At 42.3% G+C, this 20930-nt stretch overlaps 1 protein-coding gene across 1 annotated transcript in view; it reads left to right on the top strand.

Moving 5' to 3' along the window:
- The window catches only part of FAM13A (family with sequence similarity 13 member A), a 229145-nt gene that overhangs the window by 136793 nt on the left and 71422 nt on the right, over window positions 1–20930 (top strand). Inside the window, exons 7-9 of the mRNA XM_060188451.1 lie at window positions 8169–8275; window positions 10299–10478; window positions 17921–18104. Of these exons, the coding sequence (XP_060044434.1) occupies window positions 8169–8275; window positions 10299–10478; window positions 17921–18104 (471 nt within the window). The remainder of the gene's footprint in view (window positions 1–8168; window positions 8276–10298; window positions 10479–17920; window positions 18105–20930) is intronic.

Here is a 20930-nt window from a genome sequence, read left to right as displayed (position 1 = left end):
TTTCCCCAATGAATGGGTACTCATGGGATGCACCACGAGAAGGTCGATCCAATGCATCCCGAACCATAGCTTATTGGTGGTGTCAGGGTTTAAACCTGTGACCTCATCCCTGTAAGATTTGTGCACAGCTGAAGCACTGTCTCCTTAGCCCTATAAATTGTTTTTGCACCACTTTGGGATCACCAAAAATTAGTCAGTAAACGTTACTTTTGTAAAATAAATAAAACTGAGCCAGGGAGTGTGAGGATAAGTTTAATCCCAGCCCCACCTAGGAGCAGGAGAACTTCTGGGTGATGGGCAATGCTATGCATTCTTCTACTCTGTATATCTCTCTGCTTCTCTTTTATTCTTCTTTTATAATTTTTTATATTTTATTTATTTTTCCCTTTTGTTGCCCTTGTTTTTTCATTGTTGTTGTTGTTGTTGTTATTGATGTCATTGTTGTTGGATAGGACAGAGAGAAAAGGAGAGAGGAGGGGGAGAGAAAGATAGACACCTGCAGACCTGCTTCACAGCCTGTGAAGCGAGTGACTCCCCTGCAGGTGGGGAGCCGGGGGCTTGAACCAGGATCCTTAAGCTGGTCCTTGTGCTTTGTGCCATGTGCGCTTAACCTATTGCACTACCACCGACTCCCTACTTCTCTTTTATTCTAAAGAGAATGACTTGAACAGAGGAGGTAGCTCAGCACTAATGCACGTGTGTGAGAACTTGAATTCAGGCTTAGCAAACAAATAAAAATAAACTAAAAAGAAAGGTGTTATAGTAGAGATGTAAGCATAATCATTACAGTGCTTGCCTTACATGGAGAATTGAAGTTTACAACCATGAATCATGAGCTTTAAGTTTTGTTTTGTTTTTATTTTAATGGTACAGATTATGGATATGATTAAAAAAAAAAAAAAGCCCCATCATTTAGATAGTACACTGTCTTGCCACATACTTGCAACTCAGGATCAAGCCCCTGTGATCTCTTTTTTTTTTAAATTATTTTTTCTATTATCTGTATTTATTTTATTTATTTATTTATTTATTTATTTATTGGATAGAAACAGACATGAGAGGGAAGAGGAAGATAAGAGAGTGAGAGAGAGATACTGCTTCACCTCTTGTGAAGCTTTCCCCCTGCAAGTGGGGACCAGAGGTTTGAACCTGAGTCCTTGTGCACTGTAACATGTGCACTCAACCAGGTGTACCACCACTCAGTCCCTGATGCTGTGATCTTTTTCATTCTCTCTGCTCCTATCATAAAACAAAAATAAAACCCTTCTTAACAGATATTCTATGTATATTTTCAAAATATTTATTTATTTATTTATGAGAGAGAGAGAGAGAGAGAGAGAGAGAGAGCCAGAGCACCACCTGGCACATACACTACCAAGGACTGAACTCTGGGCCTCCTGCTTTAAAGCTCAGTCTTCACCCACTGTGCTACCTCCTGGTGGCCATTCTTAAACATCTTTTCAAATACAAATTTTACAGGCTTATTACTGAGCATGCTTGGACTAAGGGCAATGTTATGTGAGCTCTGCTAATAGAGATAAAGATTAAATATGTTTTGTGGTCCGGGAGGTGGCGCAGTGGATAAAGCATCGGTTTCTCAAGCCTGAGGTCCTGAGTTCAATCCCCAGCAGCACATGTACCAGAGTGATGTCTGGTTCTTTCTCTTTCCTCCTATGTTTCTCATTAATAAATAAATAAAATCTTTAAAAAAGAGAGAGACTATGTTTTCATACGTATAGAAGTTATTCAAAGCAGGCTTAGATCTATTTTTTAAATATTTATTTATTCCCTTTTGTTGTCCTTGTTTATATTATTTTTTTAAATTTTTTTATTTAAGAAAGGATTAATTAACAAAACCATAGGGTAGGAGGGGTACAACTCCACACAATTCCCACCGCCCAATCTCCATATCCCACCCCCTCCCCTGATAGCTTTCCCATTCTCTATCCCTCTGGGAGCATGGACCCAGGGTCATTGAGGGTTGCAGAAGGTAGAAGGTCTGGCTTCTGTAATTGCTTCCTCGCTGAACATGGGCGTTGACTGGTCGGTCCATCCTCCCAGTCTGCCTCTCTCTTTCCCTAGTAGGGTGGGGCTCTGGGGAAGCTGAGCTCCAGGACACATTGGTGGGGTCTTCAATCCAGGGAAGTCTGGCCGGCATCCTGATGACACCTGGAACCTGGTGACTGAAAAGAGAGTTAACATACAAAGCCAAACAAATTGTTGAGCAATCCTGGACCCAAAGCTTGGAAAAGTGGAGAGGAAGTATTAGGGAGGTACTCACTGCAAACTCTAGTGTACTTCTGCTTTCTTACTTTGGTGCATGTAAAAAATAAAAAAATAAAAAAAAAGTAGAAACGCAAAGCAGAAATTGACTGAGTTTGGAGTATGGCACCAAAGTAAGAAAGCAGAAGTACACCTTGTTTATATTATTGTTGTAGTTATTATTGTTGTCATTGTTGTTGGATAGGACAGAGAGAAACAGAGAAAGGAAGGGAAGACAGATAGGGGGAGAGAAAGACAGACACCTACAGACCTGCTTCACCACCTGTGAAGCGACTCCCCTGCAGGTGGGGAGCTGGGGGCTCGAACTGGAATCCTTACGTCGGTCCTTGTGTTTTGTGCCACTTGTGCTTAACCCGCTACACTACCACCCGACTCCCAGATCTATTTTTAACAACCCCACCCAGGGAGAATTCTGTTATTTCATCACGCGGAGTAGGCCTGTATCAGGAAATGGACCAGAATGCTGGAATCTGCACACAGGAGCTAAGAATGTTTACAATTTTGTCTTACCAACATGAGGAAATGAAGTACTCTGTTTCCAAATGTTTTTATTACATAAGTCAAGACTTTTTCTGAGCCAATTAGTCAAGGACTCAAAAAATTATGTTTATTTGTAGATACTACAGAGGCAAAAAAAAAAAAAAATCCATCTGCATATACATGAAAGATATGGTTATATTTCACTTGATTTGCTTACTGCCTTTTTGGCAGTGTCTGGTAATCTCCCGGAATCAGTTACAACTGTGTCAGAGGTCCATACTTCAGTTATTCAGTCTTCTTAGAAGTCTCATTGTTAGTGAGCTGTTACATACATCCCACAATAATTTTTTATTTTATTTTTTATCATTGATTTAAAAAGGTTATAGGATAGGAGTATAATTCTACACAGTTTCCACCACCAGAGTTCTGTGTCCCATCCCCTCCATTAGAAACTTCCCTATTGTTTATCACTCTGGGAGTATGGACCAACATTCTTACAGGGTGCAGAAGGTGGAATGTCAGGCATCTGTACTTCTTCTCCACTGGACACGGACATTGACAGGCAGATCCATACCCACAGCTTGTTTTTATCTTTCCCTAGTGGGGTAGAGCTCTGGAGAGGTGAGACTTCAGGACACATTGGTGAAGTCATCAGTCCAGGGAAATCAGGATAGCGTCATGGTAACATGTGCAACTTGGTGGCTGAAAAGCTGTAAGATATAAAATGGGACAAACTGTTTAATAATCATGAACATAATGGTAACAATAGAGCAGATGAACTAAGGGTCTTTGTGTATCTCACAAAAATTAAGGAAGTGTTTGGATACCTGGCCAAAACCAATTTGTTATCTAATAAGCCATACATTGGACAGACACTGTCATAGACTAGAATATGGAGTTTCTGTCTTTTGTAATGATTATTTATTTATTTTCCTTTTTGTTGCCCTTGTTGTCTAACATTATTGTGGTTACTGATGTCGTTTATTGTTGGATAGAATAGAGAGAAGTGGAGAGAGGAGGAGGGGAAGACAGAGAGGGGGAGAGAAAGACAGACACCTGCAAACTTGCTTCACCACTTGTGAAGTGACTCCCCTGCAGGTGGGGAGCCAGAGGCTCGAACCGGGATCCTTACACCCGTCCTTGAGCTTTGGGCTACGTGCACTTAACCCGCTGCGCCACTGCCCGACTCCCTTTTGTGATGATTTTAACTTCAGGACAATACACTTGAATTCAAGCTAGTGTTAGAGACTTTCAGAGAAAAATGTAAACCATTGAGGTCACTTAGCCAGTCCTTTCATTTTCTGTATGAAGACACCAACCCGAAGCAGCCAAAATCACCAGCAGTGTGCCTACGATTTCAGCCAGTTAATGAGCAAGGCAAGGCTAGAACTTCTCTTTGCTGATTCCCCAGTGGAAAACATTATTTTTCTCTAGGCAAGCTCTATTTAAAAAAAGAAAGAAAGAAAACATGAAAGTATGAATGATTAAACAAGTACAAAAATGCACACACATTCAGAGATTTAACTAAGATAAGCATGTTTGCAGAAATGGATGACATGATCTAGTTACTTGGTGTTAGTGGTGCTCGGAATCACTTAGATTCTGAGAACAGTTCTTTTTAAGACTTAACAAAGGTTCTTTTAAGACAGAGAGTTCGAGCCATTGTCCTTTAAGCTACAAGGGCATTCTTGCTGTGTTGCATTTTATCATCATGTTTGAGTTCTCCAACTCATAACTTCATTGCTTTAGATGAGGATGATTTCAAATACCTATTGAGACAGCCAAGTAACTGAAGTTTTAAAGATCTTTGGTTGTCAGGATTTGGAATCTTGCCAATCTGAATCTTCCAGAAGCAGCACAGCAGCTTCTTCTAAGTTAGACCCCAGATGAATCTCATGCATATTCAAGTTCCAAAAGCACTTAGGAGAGAATTGGTCATCTCGGATCCTGGACCTGTTTGCTGACATTTACTCACCCTTCTCTCCCCTTCTCCTCAAAAGGAGTTCAAATTTTTTTTTAATTTATCTATTTTATTTTCCCTTTTGTTGCCCTTGTTCTTTTTTTATTGTTGTTGTAGTTATTAATGTCATCGTTGTTAGATAGGACAGAGAGAAATGGGGAGACAAGGGGGAGACAGAGAGGGGAGAGAAAGATAGACACCTGCAGACCTGCTTCACAGCTTGTGAAGTGACTCCCCTGCAGCTGGGAAGCCAGGGCTTGAACCGGGATCCTTATGCTGGTCCTTGCACTTTCCACTACCTGCACTTAACCCACTGCGCTACTGCCCGACTCCTAGGAGTCCAATTCTTAATTCACTTTTTTCCTTTTGTTTTTTTTAAATTTTTAATTTATATAGTGGGTTATAAGATTCTAAGATAACAGTGTATAGTTCCACACCACATCCACCACCAAGGGTCTGTATCCCTACGCACCCATCTCCCACAGATAACCACCTTCACCTTTATTTTGTTTCTGCACCCCTCCACACACAACCAATAGGGAGAGAGATAGAGAGACACCTATAATACTTGCTTCAATGCTCATGAAGCTTCCCCCATGCAGCTGAAAACCAGGGGCTTAGACCCATAGAATTTTTTCTCTCTTTTTTTTTTTTTTCTTTATTTGATAGGACAGAGAGAAATCGAGAAGGAAGGAAATATAGGGAGAGAGACAGAGAGATAGAGACAACTGCAATACTTGCTTCACTGCTCATGAAATTTTTCTCATGCAGGTGGAAAGCAGGGCATCAAGCCTGCATCCTTGCACATAGTAACATGCCAACACATCCCCCCCAAAAAAAATTATTTTAAAAAAGCATTTGAGTCGAGAGTCGGGTGATGGCGCAGTGGGTTGGGTGCATGTAGTGCAAAGAACAAGGATTGGCGTAAGGATCCCGGTTCAAGTCCCCAGGTCCCCACCTGCAGGGGAGTCGCTTCACAAGTGGTGAAGCAGGTCTGCAGGTCTCTGTCTTTCTGTCCCCCTCTCTGTCTTCCCCTCCTCTCTCCATTTCTTTCTGTATTATCTAACTACAACAACAAGGGCAACAAAAAGGGAAAATAAATAAATATATTTAAAAAAACAGCGAGTCGGTCTCCTTTCTTTTTCTCTCTTTTGGGTTCCCCAAGTAATCATTCACATGAACCTCTATTTTCCTAAACCAAGGATGTGTAACTAACTGCCTTGAACAATGGAGCACAGAAGTTCATTGGTCAGTGTTGAGTTCACAGTGAGTGAGCCACACACAAGCTTGTGGTTATAAGTGGAGAAGAGCAAACAGATATATTGTTGGTTATGTAACCTGGGCTCCACTGTTAATAGTAGGCATTGTGAGGCAGAGGAGAAATGGTTGCGATTAAAAACAAGGTAGACTATCTGAGCCAGACCTCCGTATGTGAAGGTGATTCTCCTGAGGGTTTCTACTGCTGAGTAATGGATTGAAAGTTTCATGTATGTAGTAGTGGAGTCTAGACTAAGCTAAGACTTACTGGTTCCAATCCCTGTTCATCTCGTCTTGATTTTTTTTTTTTTTCCCTCCAGGATTATCGCTGGGACTTAGTGCCTGTACCATGAATCTACTGCTCCTGGAGGCCATTTTTTCCATTTTGTTGCCCTTGTTGTTATAGCTGTTGCTGTTACCAGATAGGACAGAGAGGGGAGAGAAAGATACCTGCAGACTTGCTTCACCACTCGTGGAGTGACCCCTCTGCAAGTGGGAAGCCCAGGGCTAGAACTGGGATCCTTATGCCTGTCCTTGCTCTTCACGCCATGTGTGCTTAAACGTACTGTGCTACTACCCGGCCCCCTCGTCTTGATTCTTTACCTGTGGACAAGTGACTTGCCCTAAAGTCCCAGCAAACAAAAAATAGAAAAGAAAAAAAAAAAAAGACAGCAGTGTCTGAAACATTCAAGTGTTCAGTAAGCAATAGAATATAACTACATTTATTCTGAGTCTTTGAATCGGTTTCTCTTGTGCATCTTCTGTGCTTTATCTGGGACTTGGCTCTGATCAGTGGCCATTACAGATAACCAGCTGTAACTAAAGGAAATCCTCTGGGATTTAGTACCTTTTCACCCCTCTGGGATCATTCCTTGTGTTGGGTCTGACTGTGGGGATAGGGAGTATAATGAAGCAAATAAAAGAGACTCGTCATAACATCCCTTGAAATTTTTAGTTTCTGAATTTCAGACATGGAAGAACAAGTCAACAGCAGATTCCAAAGCAGCATAGTCATATGTTGGAAAATTCTCTAGTCTATAAATGGGAGGCTGGGGGGATTAAAAGATCCTTAGCAGCTTTTGTTTATTTAAGTGTCTTCTACAAATAAATGAGAGAGAAGGAAAAGAACAGTTGGGTCTGTTAGGTAAAACTTGAGTTCATTGTGCTATAAAGGTATTTTTTAAATCTCTTATTCAGTGTATAAGCTCTTAACTCTTGACTTAGAAGTGGACTAAGAGGGTCGAATGTGAAAAATTCCTGCTCTAGACTCATATAACTGCAGATACATAAACAATGCAGACTAGATGGACAGAACAGATGATCTCCTATTATTTTTTAAATCATTTTATTAGGGAGCGGGCAGTAGATTATAGTACACTTGTTGGTACATGGGTACAATTTCCCATCTCCCCATCTGCACTCTCACTGCCCCCCCCAACTCAGATCCATTCCCACCATCATACACCAGGACTCCAAAGCCCTCTCCACGCCCTTCCTGTCCTCCTTCCCCTAGAGTCCTTTGTTTTGGTGCCTATACCGCACCCAGACCCAAGTTTCACTGTGTGTGTTTCCCTTTCTGTCCGTGTTTCTTAAAATCCCCACCTAGGAGCAAGATCATCCAGGATTCCTCCTTACCTTTTTTGGATACCCTGTAATTTCTCCCTCCCACTTAGTGTTAACTACTTTCCTGATATTTCCAGGGGAAGTCGGGCTTTGGAGAAAAATGAGGAAGTAGAGAAAATTTATAATTGTTAAGTAAGAGTGGGGGGGTGGTTGGTAGATTTTAAAATGAAACTATTCAAGGTTGAGGTATTTTGCTTCTGTAGGAAGAAAAGGTGACTGAGAGCAGGTGGCTTGGAGCAGCCACCTAGTAGGCAGGCTGGCTCCTTGCCCCAGGTGCCCGGCCCCAGTGCCTCTGCCACCTGCATGCACAGAGCAGGTGTGCTCTGGGCGGGGAGCCTGCTGAGGACAGAGCTGAAGGCAACTAGCGGGAAGCTATCACACTCACATCTGGGAGAACGGCAGGGCCCTGAGCTAGAGCCTGCGGTGTCAGGGGTGGTGACAGGCAAAGGCCACCTGTGAGGTTGTATGGGACACCTTTAACTAGGTGGATGGGGCACTCAGCAGCCTCATTGAGGGGCTGGTGGGCCATCTGGGCCAGGTCGGGGCTTCCAGTCTGTGATCTCCCTCTGACAGGGTCGCAGTCTCTGACCCTCAGTCTAATGTGACCTTCTCTTTGCTTCTTTCCCACAGTGCTCATGTGTCCCAAGTCGGTGGTGTTTCCACAACTGAAGAGTAAGTTGTTTGGCCTTTTCTTCCTTCTCTTTCACTTATTAAACAGCCACTGAAAATCTAATAGTAAGCTGGGGAAACAGCATAATGGTTCTTCAAAAGATTTTCATGCCTGAGGCTCTGAGCTTCCAGGTTCATTCTCCAGCACCACCATCAGCCAGAGCTGAGCACTGCTCTGGTCTTTCCTTCTGGACCTCACTTTCCTTAAAAATAATGTGTGTGTGTGTGTGTGTGTGTGTGTGTGTGTGTGTGTGTGTGTGTGTATCTAAGAGACAGAGAAAGAGAGGGAGAGGCTGGATGGTGGTGCACATGTTACCAAATTCAAGGTCCCAAGTTCAAGTTCCTGGTCCCTAGCCGCAGGGGAGAAGCTTCACAGGGCTGCAAGCATCTCTGTGTCTCTCTCTCCCCCTTCCCTCTCAGTTTCTCTCTGTCCTATCAAATGAAAAATAATTTTTAAGGGAAAATAAAATATAGTGGTCTATCAAATTTGAAAAGAAACATAAAGAGAAATCAATAATGATTATTTTTTAAATTTTTGATTACTGACTTTGACTTGATGTTGAGGTAATGCTGGTTTACAGTTAGTGATTATCTATTCCCAGGGTTATTGCTAGTGCTAGCTGCCTGTATGGCTCCACCAGTCCTAGCAGTGTTATTTTTTTTTCTTTCTTTTTTTAATATTGGTAGAAGGTGAAAGGTAGGGAGAGGGATAGAGAGAGAAAGAAAGAGAGAAAAGAAAAAAGAGAAGGAGAAATATCTGCAGCATTGCTCCATCACTATTGGAACTATCCCCTGCAGATGGGGAGCAGGAACTTGAACCTACATGCACATATGAATTTACTCACATCCCTATGGGGATCTCACTCATTGTTGGATTGGGCTAGTTGGTTTTGCAGTGCCTCACACATGCACTCTGCTTAAAAAAAAAAAAAGGGAAAGCACACTTTGAGGTTTGGAAGTCTAGAATTTTCCATGCCAGCTTATTTGGAATCCAATAACTCAATGATAAAAGAGGAATTACATGCTGAGAGACTATATAGCTTGAAAAACAATGCCTTGTCTATCTTAGGTGCTCTTTTCAGTTCAGGTCATCTATTTTATAAGAACCAGTCTAGCTTCATGACTTCAGTAATACAGCCAGGCATTTGCACATATGCTCTAGCTATATACATCACAGTGTAACTGACTAGAATGGGATGATTTTTTTTTTGCCATTCCATTATTGAATGATTCAATAATCATTCACTGACGCATTATTTTGAAAATGGCACTATTCCTTACATAAATCTTAAAATGATTCTAAAGTAGATAATAATTTAAATGATTTCAATAGAATTACTTGTGCAGACTTTATAAATCATGCTTCCCTCTGAAGACCTGGTAGAAATATAGAAGACCCCCCCCAATAAGAATAGACCCATTACTATCCTACAGGGCAATAATTCTGTTTTCATTCTGCCATATATGGAGTTGGTCTTACCTCCTGAATATTTCCTGTGATGGTTACTTGGCACTCTGAGTGTATTTTATTTTGGCTCTCTGCTTAGCCGGGGTCTTAACCCAATATGCACCTTCCCCACTCCAGCCAGTGTTTCCATTCAGGTAGAGAGGCAGGGAGAGGTGGAGCAACAGCACAGCACTGGAGCTTCCTCCTGTGTCACAGCACCTCCCAAGCAGTGTGAGGACTGCAACCTGAACCATGTGCATAGCATGGCACATGCCCTACCTGATGAGCCAGCTAACTTTGGATAAACATTTCAGGAATTCTGGATTCGCAAAGATAAGCAGCAAATTAGCGGAAGTTGTTCAGCCTAGTGTCATTCTTAACACACATGGCAGATACTTCGAGATTAGTACTCCTTATGTCATCTTGGTTCAGGAAGCTGCTGCAGATCTTCCATCAGGAAGGCTGACACTCCAGTGAACGTTCTTTAAAAAGATGTGATAAAAGTTACCGGCACGTACCTGTCAAGGAGTCACCCCAGAACTGGCTTGCTCGATTGACTCTGTGTTTCTCTTGGAGCAGACTCTTGGAAAGAACCATCCGGTCAGCAGTAGAGCAGCACCTCTTTGAGGTGACCAGCCCTGGAAACCAAAATCCAGAAACCTTGGAATCTGGACCTTCGCAGGCTTCTTCCACCATCTCAGCCAGGCAGCGGCGGCGCCAGGCCAGGGAGCAGGAAGAATCTCGGCAAGAAAGAGATGTGTGAGTTGGCCTTGTCCCTTCTTTTCCTCAAGGGAAGGTAGGATCTACTTACTGAGAGATAGGTAGACCAGAACACTGCACTGTCCACAGGCAGGGCTGGGGACTGGACTGCAGGCCTCAGGTTTGTCCAGCATTTGCTCTTCCCACTGAGTCACCTCTCCACCTCTCCAGCCCACAGCCTCAGTACTTCTTGTTTCCATTTACCTGGAGATGGCTCACCCAGTAGAGTGCATACTTTATTATGTGCAAGGACCAGGGTTTGAGCTGCCAGCCACCATGAGTGAGCACCATGCAAGGGGCAGTTTTGAGGAGGGCTGGAGGAGTGTTCTCCTACTCCTCTTTTCTCGGCCCCCCCCCCCCCGCGCGTTTCTTTCTCTTTTTTATTTTTTTTTATTTTTTATTATCTTTATTTATTGGATACAGACAGTCAGAAATTGGGAGGGAAGGGGGAGATAGAGATGAAGAGAGACAGAGAGACACCTGCAACCCTGCTTCACCACTTGCAAAGCTTTCCTCCTTCAGATGAGGATCTGGGCCTCAAACCTGGGTCATGTGCATTATAACATACGCAGTCAACCACCTGGTGCCTCTTTCTTTCTTTTGAGCATGTTGCTGGCCTCTTTGTCCCCACTGAGGTAAGGTGCTGTGGTGGAAGGTTAACCTGTATCAGGGTAGCCACATCTATCTCTGAACACCAAAAGCAACAATGTCTATTTTCATCTAGAAGAAGGATTTTTTTTCCTTTTTTTTTTTAATTGCTACCAGAATTATTGCTGTAGGTCGGTGCCTATACAATGAAGGCACCTAAATTGAGGAGTTGGAGGGAGGGAGGGGCTAGAGATGGGGAGAGAAAAAGATCCTGGCAGCTGCATTATTTAACAAAAACAAAACTTTGCATAACAAAAACTATTTGTGAAGTTTTTTCCCTAGCAGGTGGAGATCAGAGACTTTAGCCCTAGTCCTTGCAGGTGGTAGTGTGTGTGCTCACTCCCCCTCCTCTCAGTTTCTTACACTAGAAGAGAGGGGGAGGGGAAGGGGAAGAGTGGGAAGGAGGAGGAGGGAAAGAAGGAAAGAATTCACTGGGAACAATGGAATCATGCAGGCACAAAACCCTAGTGAAAAATCCCTGGTGACCAAACCAACAACAACAACAAAGCTTTGTGTGTACATATGTATATATGTATGTCTATATACATGTATATGCATATATGTGTGTATATATCTCAGTCATTATGTTACTGTCACCCCTATTTCAGAATTTAAGTTGAAACTTAGAGAGCTTTCCTTTCAGGGCCAGTGAAATAGCTCACTTGGATAAAGTGCTGCTTTGCCAGGTGCATGACCCAGGTTTGAGCCTAGTTTCCACCACAGTTCTCTTTCACTCTCTCACAAGCAAATAAATAATTGTAAAAAATAAATAAAGGTTTACATTTTGACCATGCTACACTTCCCTAACCTTTAAAAATAAAATATATAGAGGCTTGAAGCAATGCTTCATTTTTGCCTGGGGGTGTGGCGTGTTGTAGGAAGCTACTTCTGATGAACTGTATTTCATCACTTCCATGTGACACTCTGTCAGAGGATCTCAAAGCATTCGAGCGGACCATTGCCATAGGTGCATCCAAAGGTGTTTTAAGGCTTGTCTCTCTTTTTTTCATTTTTTTATATTTATGTATATTCCCTTTTGTTGCCCTTGTTGTTTTTTATTGTTGTTGTAGTTGTTGTTGTTATTGATGTCATCGTTGTTAGGTAGGACAGAGAGAAATGGAGAGAGGAGGGGAAGACAAAGGGGGGAGAGAAAGACAGACACCTGCAGACCTGCTTCACTACCTGTGAAGCAACTTCCCTGCAGGTGGGGAGCCAGGGGCTGGAACCAGGATCCTTATGCGGGTCCTTAACCTGCTGCATTACCACCCAACTCCCTAAGGCTTTTCTTACAGCATTCTGCTATTTGTTAGATGAGCTTACACAACAGGCAATTGGCCTGCTACAGAGACCCAGCTAAATGCCAGAAACCGACTATGATACACTCTGACCATTTATTGTGTCCTTTTTTTTCCTTAACTTTTTTATCTTTATTTATTAGATAGCCAGAAATAGAGAGGGAAGAGGTGACAGAGGGGGAGAGAGACAGAGAGACACCTGCAGCCCTGCTTCACCACTTGTAAAGCTTTCCCCCTGCAGGTAGGGACTGGGGGCTCAAACCTGGGTCCTTGTGTACTGTAGCATGTGCGCTCAACCAAGTGTGCCACCACCTGGCACCTCCATTTATTTATTGTATCTTGTTATGAGAATAGTTGCACTTGAATCTAGTCAAAAGAAGAAAATTTTGAACTCTTTGCTGATACTAGACAGTCCCATGGCTTGAGTTTCAAGAGTGATACTTAGAAGGATCTCATTCTCCATTAAAAGATTTGATAAAATGCAAAAATGGCCATACACATTACTGAATCATCCTTCTTTTCATTATCTGGGAAAATAAGTGTACAGAGTATAACAGAACATATTTTCCTGAACATTTTATGAACCATACAGTCTTCATCCAGTTATTGTTTTGAGCTCCTGGTTACATTTCAAAGACTAGCCACTGCGAGGTAGCTCTGTGAATAAGGTACTGAGGTTCCAAGTTTGATCCCCAGCATCACATGTGCCAGAATGATTCTCTGGTGTATCCCTCCCCCAATAAATTGAGCGTGAAAGATTAAATTCATACTCCTTGATTCTCTTTAACCTGGACTCAAAATTTATATCAAAATATTCATGGGAAAAAATAGAGAAACTTTTTGCTTAAAGAAAGACACAAAAAATGGATATTGCCAATAAACGCCTTGTTGCATACTGTTAAGACATTAAGACATGTATTAACAAATATTTTTTTAGAAATAAAGTAGTGGTGCTATGGGTAGATAGCATTAGTGGTTATGCAAAGAGACTCTTATGCCTGAGGCTCCAAAATCCCAGGTTCAATCCCCTGCACCACCATAACCCAGAGCGGAGCTGTGCTTGGGTAAAAAGAAAAGAAGGAAGGAAGGAAGGAAGGAAGGAAGGAAGGAAGGAAGGAAGGAAGGAAGGAAGGAAGGAGGGAAGGAAGGGCAGAAAGTAGCAACCACAATTTAACATTTTCAAGTGTTGCACAGCCATCATCTAAAAAAAAAAAAAAAACACACTTTGGAATTGGTGGACAAGGAAGGGAGCTGGAAATAGAATATATATATATGTATATACATACATATATATATATTCTATATAATACAGAATATATTAGGTTTTGGGGGAAAAGTCATGACATTTTTATGTTTTTCCATGTAATTAAAAAAAAATAGTGGGAGTGGGGCAGTGGTGCAGCGGGTTAAGCGCACATGGCACGAAGCACAAGGGCTGACATAAACATCCCAGTTCGAGCCCCCAGCTCCCCACCTGCAGGAGAGTCGCTTCACAAGCGGTGAAGCAGGTCTGCAGGTGTCTGTCTTTCTTTCCCCCTCTCTGTCTTCCCCTCCTCTCTCCATTTCTCTCTGTGCTATCCAACAACAACAACAGCAATAACAACAATAACAATAATAAGAACAACCATGATAATCAATAAGGGCAACAAAAGGAGGAAAAATGTGTCCTGATTTTTCCAACAACCCAATATTTACACCACAAATGAGCTGCTCAGCTTCCATGAGAGTGTTTGTAGTAACTCCTGTTGCCTGAGCTGTGCTCTACAGCAAGCTCAAGCTCTTCCTTTCACACTGCTGTTATCCTCTGCATCATTTGCTGCCAAATAGCACATAGTCACACTCTCCCTGTTGAAAATATCCTTAGTGTGTCACGATGTTGCACCTGCCACCTCCGTGAGCAGAGGGAGATCGAGTGGAGGTTGGGGTTGGTGACGAATGGGAGTGAGGACAGAGATGGGCACAGGGAAAATGGGGATTGGCAGCAGGCTGGGGGTGTTGGGGAGGGGGAAGGAGCAGGGACTTGACAGGAAGAGGAGGAGGGGGCACAAGGTAAGCTATCCTGCACAGCTGCAACAGTTGTTCCCACACTAAGTGCCCAAAATCACCACAACCACCAAGGTTTTACACCCCGCTCCCCACTTCCACTCACTCCCTGTAACCATTTTTATTTTCATATTGTACAAGAGACAGGCTGGTTAGCATTTGTTTTGTTTTGTTTTTTCTTTCAAGGTCATTTGCTTCAGTCATCTGTATTCCGCATGTGAGTGAAACCATGGAGTTGTCTCTTGGTTTCACTCAGCACAATCACCTCTAATTCCATCCATTTTTTGCCAGCTGTTACAATCTCATCCTTTTTTGATTGCAGGGGAATGTATATGTGTGTGTGTGTGTGTGTGTGTGTGTGTGTGTGTGTGTGTGTGTGTGTGTGTTTATCCCACAACATTTTTATCCAGTCGTCTATCATTATGCATTTTCTTAATTCTCTTTTATGGCCAATATTGGGTAAGCCAAAGGACTAGAGATTGAATATTCATCTAAAGACTGTAGCCAGGAAACTCTGGTCTGTCCCTTAATTTTTCTTCTCTGGCGTCTCCTCTCACCCCTGCCATGGCAGACCACATTTGTGCGGGAGTGAATCTTGGGGTACGAGCTGTCTTTTTTTTTAAAAAAAAAGAATTTATTTATTTATTCATGAAAGACAGGAGAGAGAGAAAGAGCCAGACATCACTCTGGTACATGTGCTGCCAAGGATTGAACTCGGGACCTCATGGTTGAAAATCCAATTTTTTATCCACTGCACCACCTCCCAGACCACGTACGAGCTGTCTTAAAGCAGCTGGCAGCCTTTGTGCTTTTCTTTGGTATGAGGCCTGGTTATTCAGAAATTCTCTTCTTGTGCTCAGGAGTCAGCCCCCCCACCCCTAGAGCGGCGCACCCTCCTCACCTGTCACACTGGGCCACTGATGTATCCTGAGAGCCTTTCTCCTCCTACTCCTGACTCCCATCCCATACTGCACCATCTCAAGGCTCTCTAGGTTTTTTGGAGGAGCCAGGCCTGTCTCCTTCAGGCTCTAGACAATCCTTGCCCACCCCACCCCACCCCCACCATGAAAGTTCTCTCCACTATGTCCCCAGGAGATGCATTAACACAGCATCGACTGTGAATCTGAAAATCATTTAGATAGTGTGTTTTTCTTATCCTGTGCCATATATATATTTGCTTCATTGAATCTTAAGGATTTTCTGTTTGTTTTACTTTGCTTTAAAAATAAGAACAAAATGCTAAGGAATTAGCATGATGGTGCTGCAAAAGATTTTCATTCCTGAGGCTCTGAAGTTTCAGGTTCAATCCCCAGCACCACCATAAACCAGAGCTGAGCCGCGCTCTGGTCTCTCTCTGTATCTCTCTCTATCTCTCTATCTCTCTCTGTCTTTCCTTAAAATAAAAAATATATTCTTTAAAAGAATGAAACCATTTAATGTATGCTTCAGAACTCTTGGAGTGTTATGAATAGTGATAAGAAGACAGAATTTGGAGGCCAGGTAGCACCATATCTTGTAACAAGCAAGGCCCCAAGTTTAAGCCCCAGTCCTCACCTGTAGGGAAGAGGGAAGCTTCTTCAGCTGTGAATCAATGCTACAGGTGTCTCTACTGCTGTTTGTCTGTCTCTGCATCTCTATCTCTGTCTCTCACCTCAATCAAAAAGAAAGAAGAAAGTAGGGAATGATTCCTGGAAATAGTGGAGTCATGCAGACTGCTAGCCCTAGCAATAACCCTGGTAACAAAAAGTAAAAAAAGAAAGAGGGGGCCAGCCTATAGCGCAGCAGGTTAAGCACACATGGTGCGAAGCACACGGACCAGAGTAAGGATCTCAGTTCAAGCCCCCAGCTCCCCACCTGCAAGGGGATCACTTTATAAGAAGTGAAGCAGGTGTGCAGGTGTCTATCTTTCTCTCCCCCTCTCTGTTTTCCCCTCCTCTCCTGATTTCTCTGTCCTATCCAACAATAATGATAGCAATAACAACAACAGCAATAAACAAGAAGGGCATTAAAAAAGGAAAAAATTGCCTCCAGGAGCAGTGAATTCGTAGTGCAGGCACCAAGCTCCAGCAATAACCCTGAAGGAAAAAGAAAGAAAGGAAGGAAGGAAGGAAGGAAGGAAGGAAGGAAGGAAGGAAGGAAGGAAGGAAGGAAGAAAGAAAGAGGGAAAGAAGGGGAGGGAAGGGAAGGGAAGAGAAAGGAAGGAAGGGAAGGAAAGAAAGGAAGGAAGGAAGGGAGGGAGGGAGGGAGGGAGGGAGGGAGGAAGGAAGGAAGGAAGGAAGGAAGGAAGGAAGGAAGGAAGGAAGGAAGGAAGGGGGAGTCGGGCAGTAGCGCAGCGGGTTAAGCGCACATGGCGCAAAGCACAAGAACCTGCCTAAGACAGCATATGAGTTGAGATAGTACAATAAATATCTAACCTCACCTTCATATGGGGATGTGCTAGAACTGGAAGGGAAAGGACTGTCTGTTTTCAGTTGTCAGGACTCACTGCTTTCGGGCTTTAACTGCTTGGTGTTGGGGGTGCTGTGAGTATCAGACCATGAGAGAGAATGGACCTTGTCAGCTTGCAGCTCTCCATACCCCTAGTTCTGCAGGAACTAGGATCCATGATGAACCATGATCATCTATTAATTCTGGGGACCAGACAGTGGTACACCTGGTTAAGTGCATACATTATAGTGCAAAAGACCCCGGTTCAAGCCCCTGGTCCCCACCTTTAGGGGAAAAGCTTCTTGAGTAGTGAAGCAGGGCTGCAGGTGTCTCTCTGTCTCTCTCCCTCTCTATCTCCCCTTTCTCTCGGTCCCTATCTAAAATAAATAAATAAATATTTTTTAAAAATTGTATTTCTGTGAGCTAGGTAGTGGCGCACCTGGTTAAGCGCACACATTACAGTGTGTAAGGACTCAGGTTCAAGCACCTGGTCCCCACCTGCAGAGGGAAACTTCACAAGTGGTGAAGGTGTCTCTCCCTCTCTCTCTATCTTCCTCTTCCCTTTCAATTTCTCTCTATCTCTATCCAATAAATAAACAATATGTTTAATTGTATTTCTGATCAGGGAATTCGTAGTGCTTGCACCCAGCTTCAGCAATAACCCTGGATGCAAAAAAAAAAAAAAAAAGGAAAGAAAATACAGATATATAGATATTTGTGAATAATGGGAAATTTCTGTGTAAACTTGCACTGTCCCACCCATTTGAATACAAATCACTTTGCTTCCAGCTACTAAAGCCGTTCATTGACAAAAACACTGCTCTTGCCAACTGCTTCTAGGAGTAAATTATCTTTTACGGCAATTTTGGCACCAAGGGGCCTCTGGAGTAGTGTTGCACTTAGATTTTGATGAAAGATGCAAGAATTTCTGGACTCCTTTCGAACTTTCTATGTGATGCAGTGTCACTACCAGACCCCTCTGGCCTCTAAAAATTAAACTAATAGTTTTTTTTTTCCCTCCAATTCAAGAGGACTTATCAACAAAGAAAATATTCCTTCTGGATTCAACAGCCTTGATGATTGCATTCTGAATGCTCAGGAAGTGGAAAGATTACATGAAACTTCTGGTTATATCGGAGAAACGGAGAAACCTACACGTCAAAAGTCTGGTTCCAAGCTTTCTGAGCTTAGTGATAGTCAAGAGAGGCTAGTGGTAAGTGAATAATTCTCAATACTTTTTACTGGTAGCCGCTGGGAGATTATCGCTTCTCTTTGTTGTATGAAAACCTTTTGAAAGTTTCAGTCTTGGGTCTCACTAAACATAGGATTAAGAGGTTATAAAAAGACCTTAGCTTTACTAAGTATACTTTTTTAAATATGTAAATCTGAGAGTCAAGACTGAGAAAGATGACAGTCTACAGAAAAGCTGTTGGCTTTCATTACTTTTTTTTTTGTAACTTTATTTATTGGATAGAGACAGCCAAAAATTGAAAGGAAAGGGGGAGGTAGGGAGAGAGAGACAGAGAGACACCTGCAGCCCTGCTTCACCACTAGCAAAGCATCCCCCTGCCATTTGCTTTCATTGCCATCTTACTGCAATTGTTCTGCTTTTGATTTTGTATTTTATTTTTTGGATTTTCCTAGTTTAAAATCTCCAACATAGTCCCCATGTATTTGTATTTGTTCTTCTCTGTATAAATACATTTTACAAACAACAATAACTAAACCACGAAACTACAGTGAAGGAAATGAAATAAATATACAGGGAAGAGAATTAGCTACCTTCGTGTCCAGAAATCTTCATACTCAGAAGTATTCATTTCAGATGTGTACTTTATAATGTATTTTCTTCCCAGCTACTCAGAACCAAACATAAAATCAATTTACACAGCTGCTTTGGACCTGTGTCCTGAACTATTAATTTGATGTACAGTAGTTACCAGTGGTTACCATCAACAGCTAAACCTTTATTCAGCTTAACTGTTGTTGGACCAGCATCCTTTTCACATTGGCTTCAATTTCTCTGACAAATGAGGACCAGATTCTGTCTTCAGATTCTCTTCAGTTTTAAAAGTTAACTGGAGGATTTTTTTGTTTTTTTAATTTATAAAGTGGAAACATTGACACGTCCATAGGATAAAAGGAATTTTTTTAAAAGGGCTGAGCAGCAGCACACCCGGTTAAGCACAAATAGATACAAAGCACAAGGACCCTATGCAAGGATCCTGATTCAAGTCCTTATTCCCCACCTGCATGGGGTCTGCTTTGTGAGTGATGAAACAGGCCTGCTGGTGTCTATCTCTCTCTCTTCCTCATTATCTCCCCCTCCTCTCTCAATTTATCTCTGTCCTATCCAATAAAATGGAAAAAGAATGGGCCTCCAGGAGCAGTGGATTCATAGTGTTAGCACCAAGATCCAGTGATAACCCTGGAGGCAAAAAAATAAATAAATAAGAATATTTTTTATGTTATGATGTAACATGAACTGGAGTCTTTGTAGCGTGTAAATTCTGTGATCTACTTTGTCTCTGACTAATTTTAGTTACATAGCAGGTTTTCCATATTTTTAGCAAAACTGAACCACCTGTTTTCTGTCTGCAGATGCTCAGAGTTAACGATTTTACCTTATATTAATAATACACAAATGTAAATCTAGTGTAGAAACATGTTTATTCTATCCACTCTTCCCCCATGTCTTGAAGTTTGTTTTCTTCTAGAAGTAAACCTATCAAGTAAACAGACAGAAGCAGCATCAGCCTCACACCCATGTCTGCTACAATCCTTCAGTTAAGAATTTAAACTTCGAAACAATTGTACATGAACTGCTTATTTATTTATTTATTTATTTTGCCTCCAGGGTTATCACTGGGGCTCGGTGCCAGCACTATGAATTCCTGGTGGCCATCTCTTTTTCATTTGTTGTTGTTGTTGGATAGGACAGAGAGACAGAGAAGGGGAGAGAAAGATAGACACCTGCAGACCTGCTTCACCACTTCCAAAGCGACCACTCTATAGGTAGGGAGCCTGGGGCTCAAACCAGCACCCGTCTTTGTGCTTCATGCTGGTGTACTACCGTCTGGCCTTCATGTGAAATGCTTTTAATTCTTATATCTGGGAAAAAGTAAAAGTGTATCTGAAGTAAACAATGCTGTCTTCATTCAGCCATCCATTTTGGGGGGGCTCATTCTCTTTGCTTATCTGCCAAAGAGAATTCCATTGAAGACTAACTTAAAATAAATGTACTTCAGGTGGGGGAGACATCATAATGGTTATGCAAAAAAAAACAAAAAAAAAAAAACCTTGTATGCCTAAGGCTCCAAAGTCCCAGGTTCAATTCCTGGCACCATCATAGACTAGAATTGAGTAGTGCTTTGATCTATCTATCTCTATCTTTCACATTAAAATAAAACAAATAAAAATTAAAATGAATATAATTCTTAGAGCCCTTTTCAGAGGAACTAAACTCAATAGTAAGTCCTTCCCTCTAGGAGAGTATTCTAAATCAACTCCATAGTAAGAGCTAAGAAAGTGAGAGAAAGTTCATTTATTCCTTAGGCTATTGATTGCCAAAACCGTGGACTTTGCTTAAAAACATTTGGGTGGAGAACCCAACTCAAATTCCATATTTTTTTTCCTGCCACTAGAGTTATCATAGGGTCTTGTGCCTGCACAGCTCCACCACTTCTGGTGGCCATATTCTTTTTTTATAGGGTCAAAGAGAAGTTGAGAGAGAAAGAGGGAGAGAGAAAGATATATCTATAGCACTGCTTCACCACTCACAAAGCTTCCCCCCTCAGCAGGTGGGGACCAGAGGCTTGAACCCAGGTCCTTGCACATGGTAATGTGTGTATTCTACTGGGTGAGCCACCATCTAACCCTCCTCTTTTTTTTTTTTATTTAAGAAAGAAAACCATAGGGTAGGAGGGGTACAACTCCACACAATTCCCACCACCCAATCTCCATATCCCACCCCCTCCCCTGATAGCTTTCCCACTCTCTATCCCTCTGGGAGCATGCACCCAGGGTCCTTGTGGGTTGC

This window comes from Erinaceus europaeus, chromosome 3, assembly GCF_950295315.1.
Source record: "Erinaceus europaeus chromosome 3, mEriEur2.1, whole genome shotgun sequence".
NCBI classification, from domain to species: Eukaryota; Metazoa; Chordata; class Mammalia; order Eulipotyphla; family Erinaceidae; genus Erinaceus; species Erinaceus europaeus.
The sequence above is the reverse complement of the archived record's forward strand: the minus strand, read 5'-3'. Positions and strand labels throughout refer to the sequence as shown.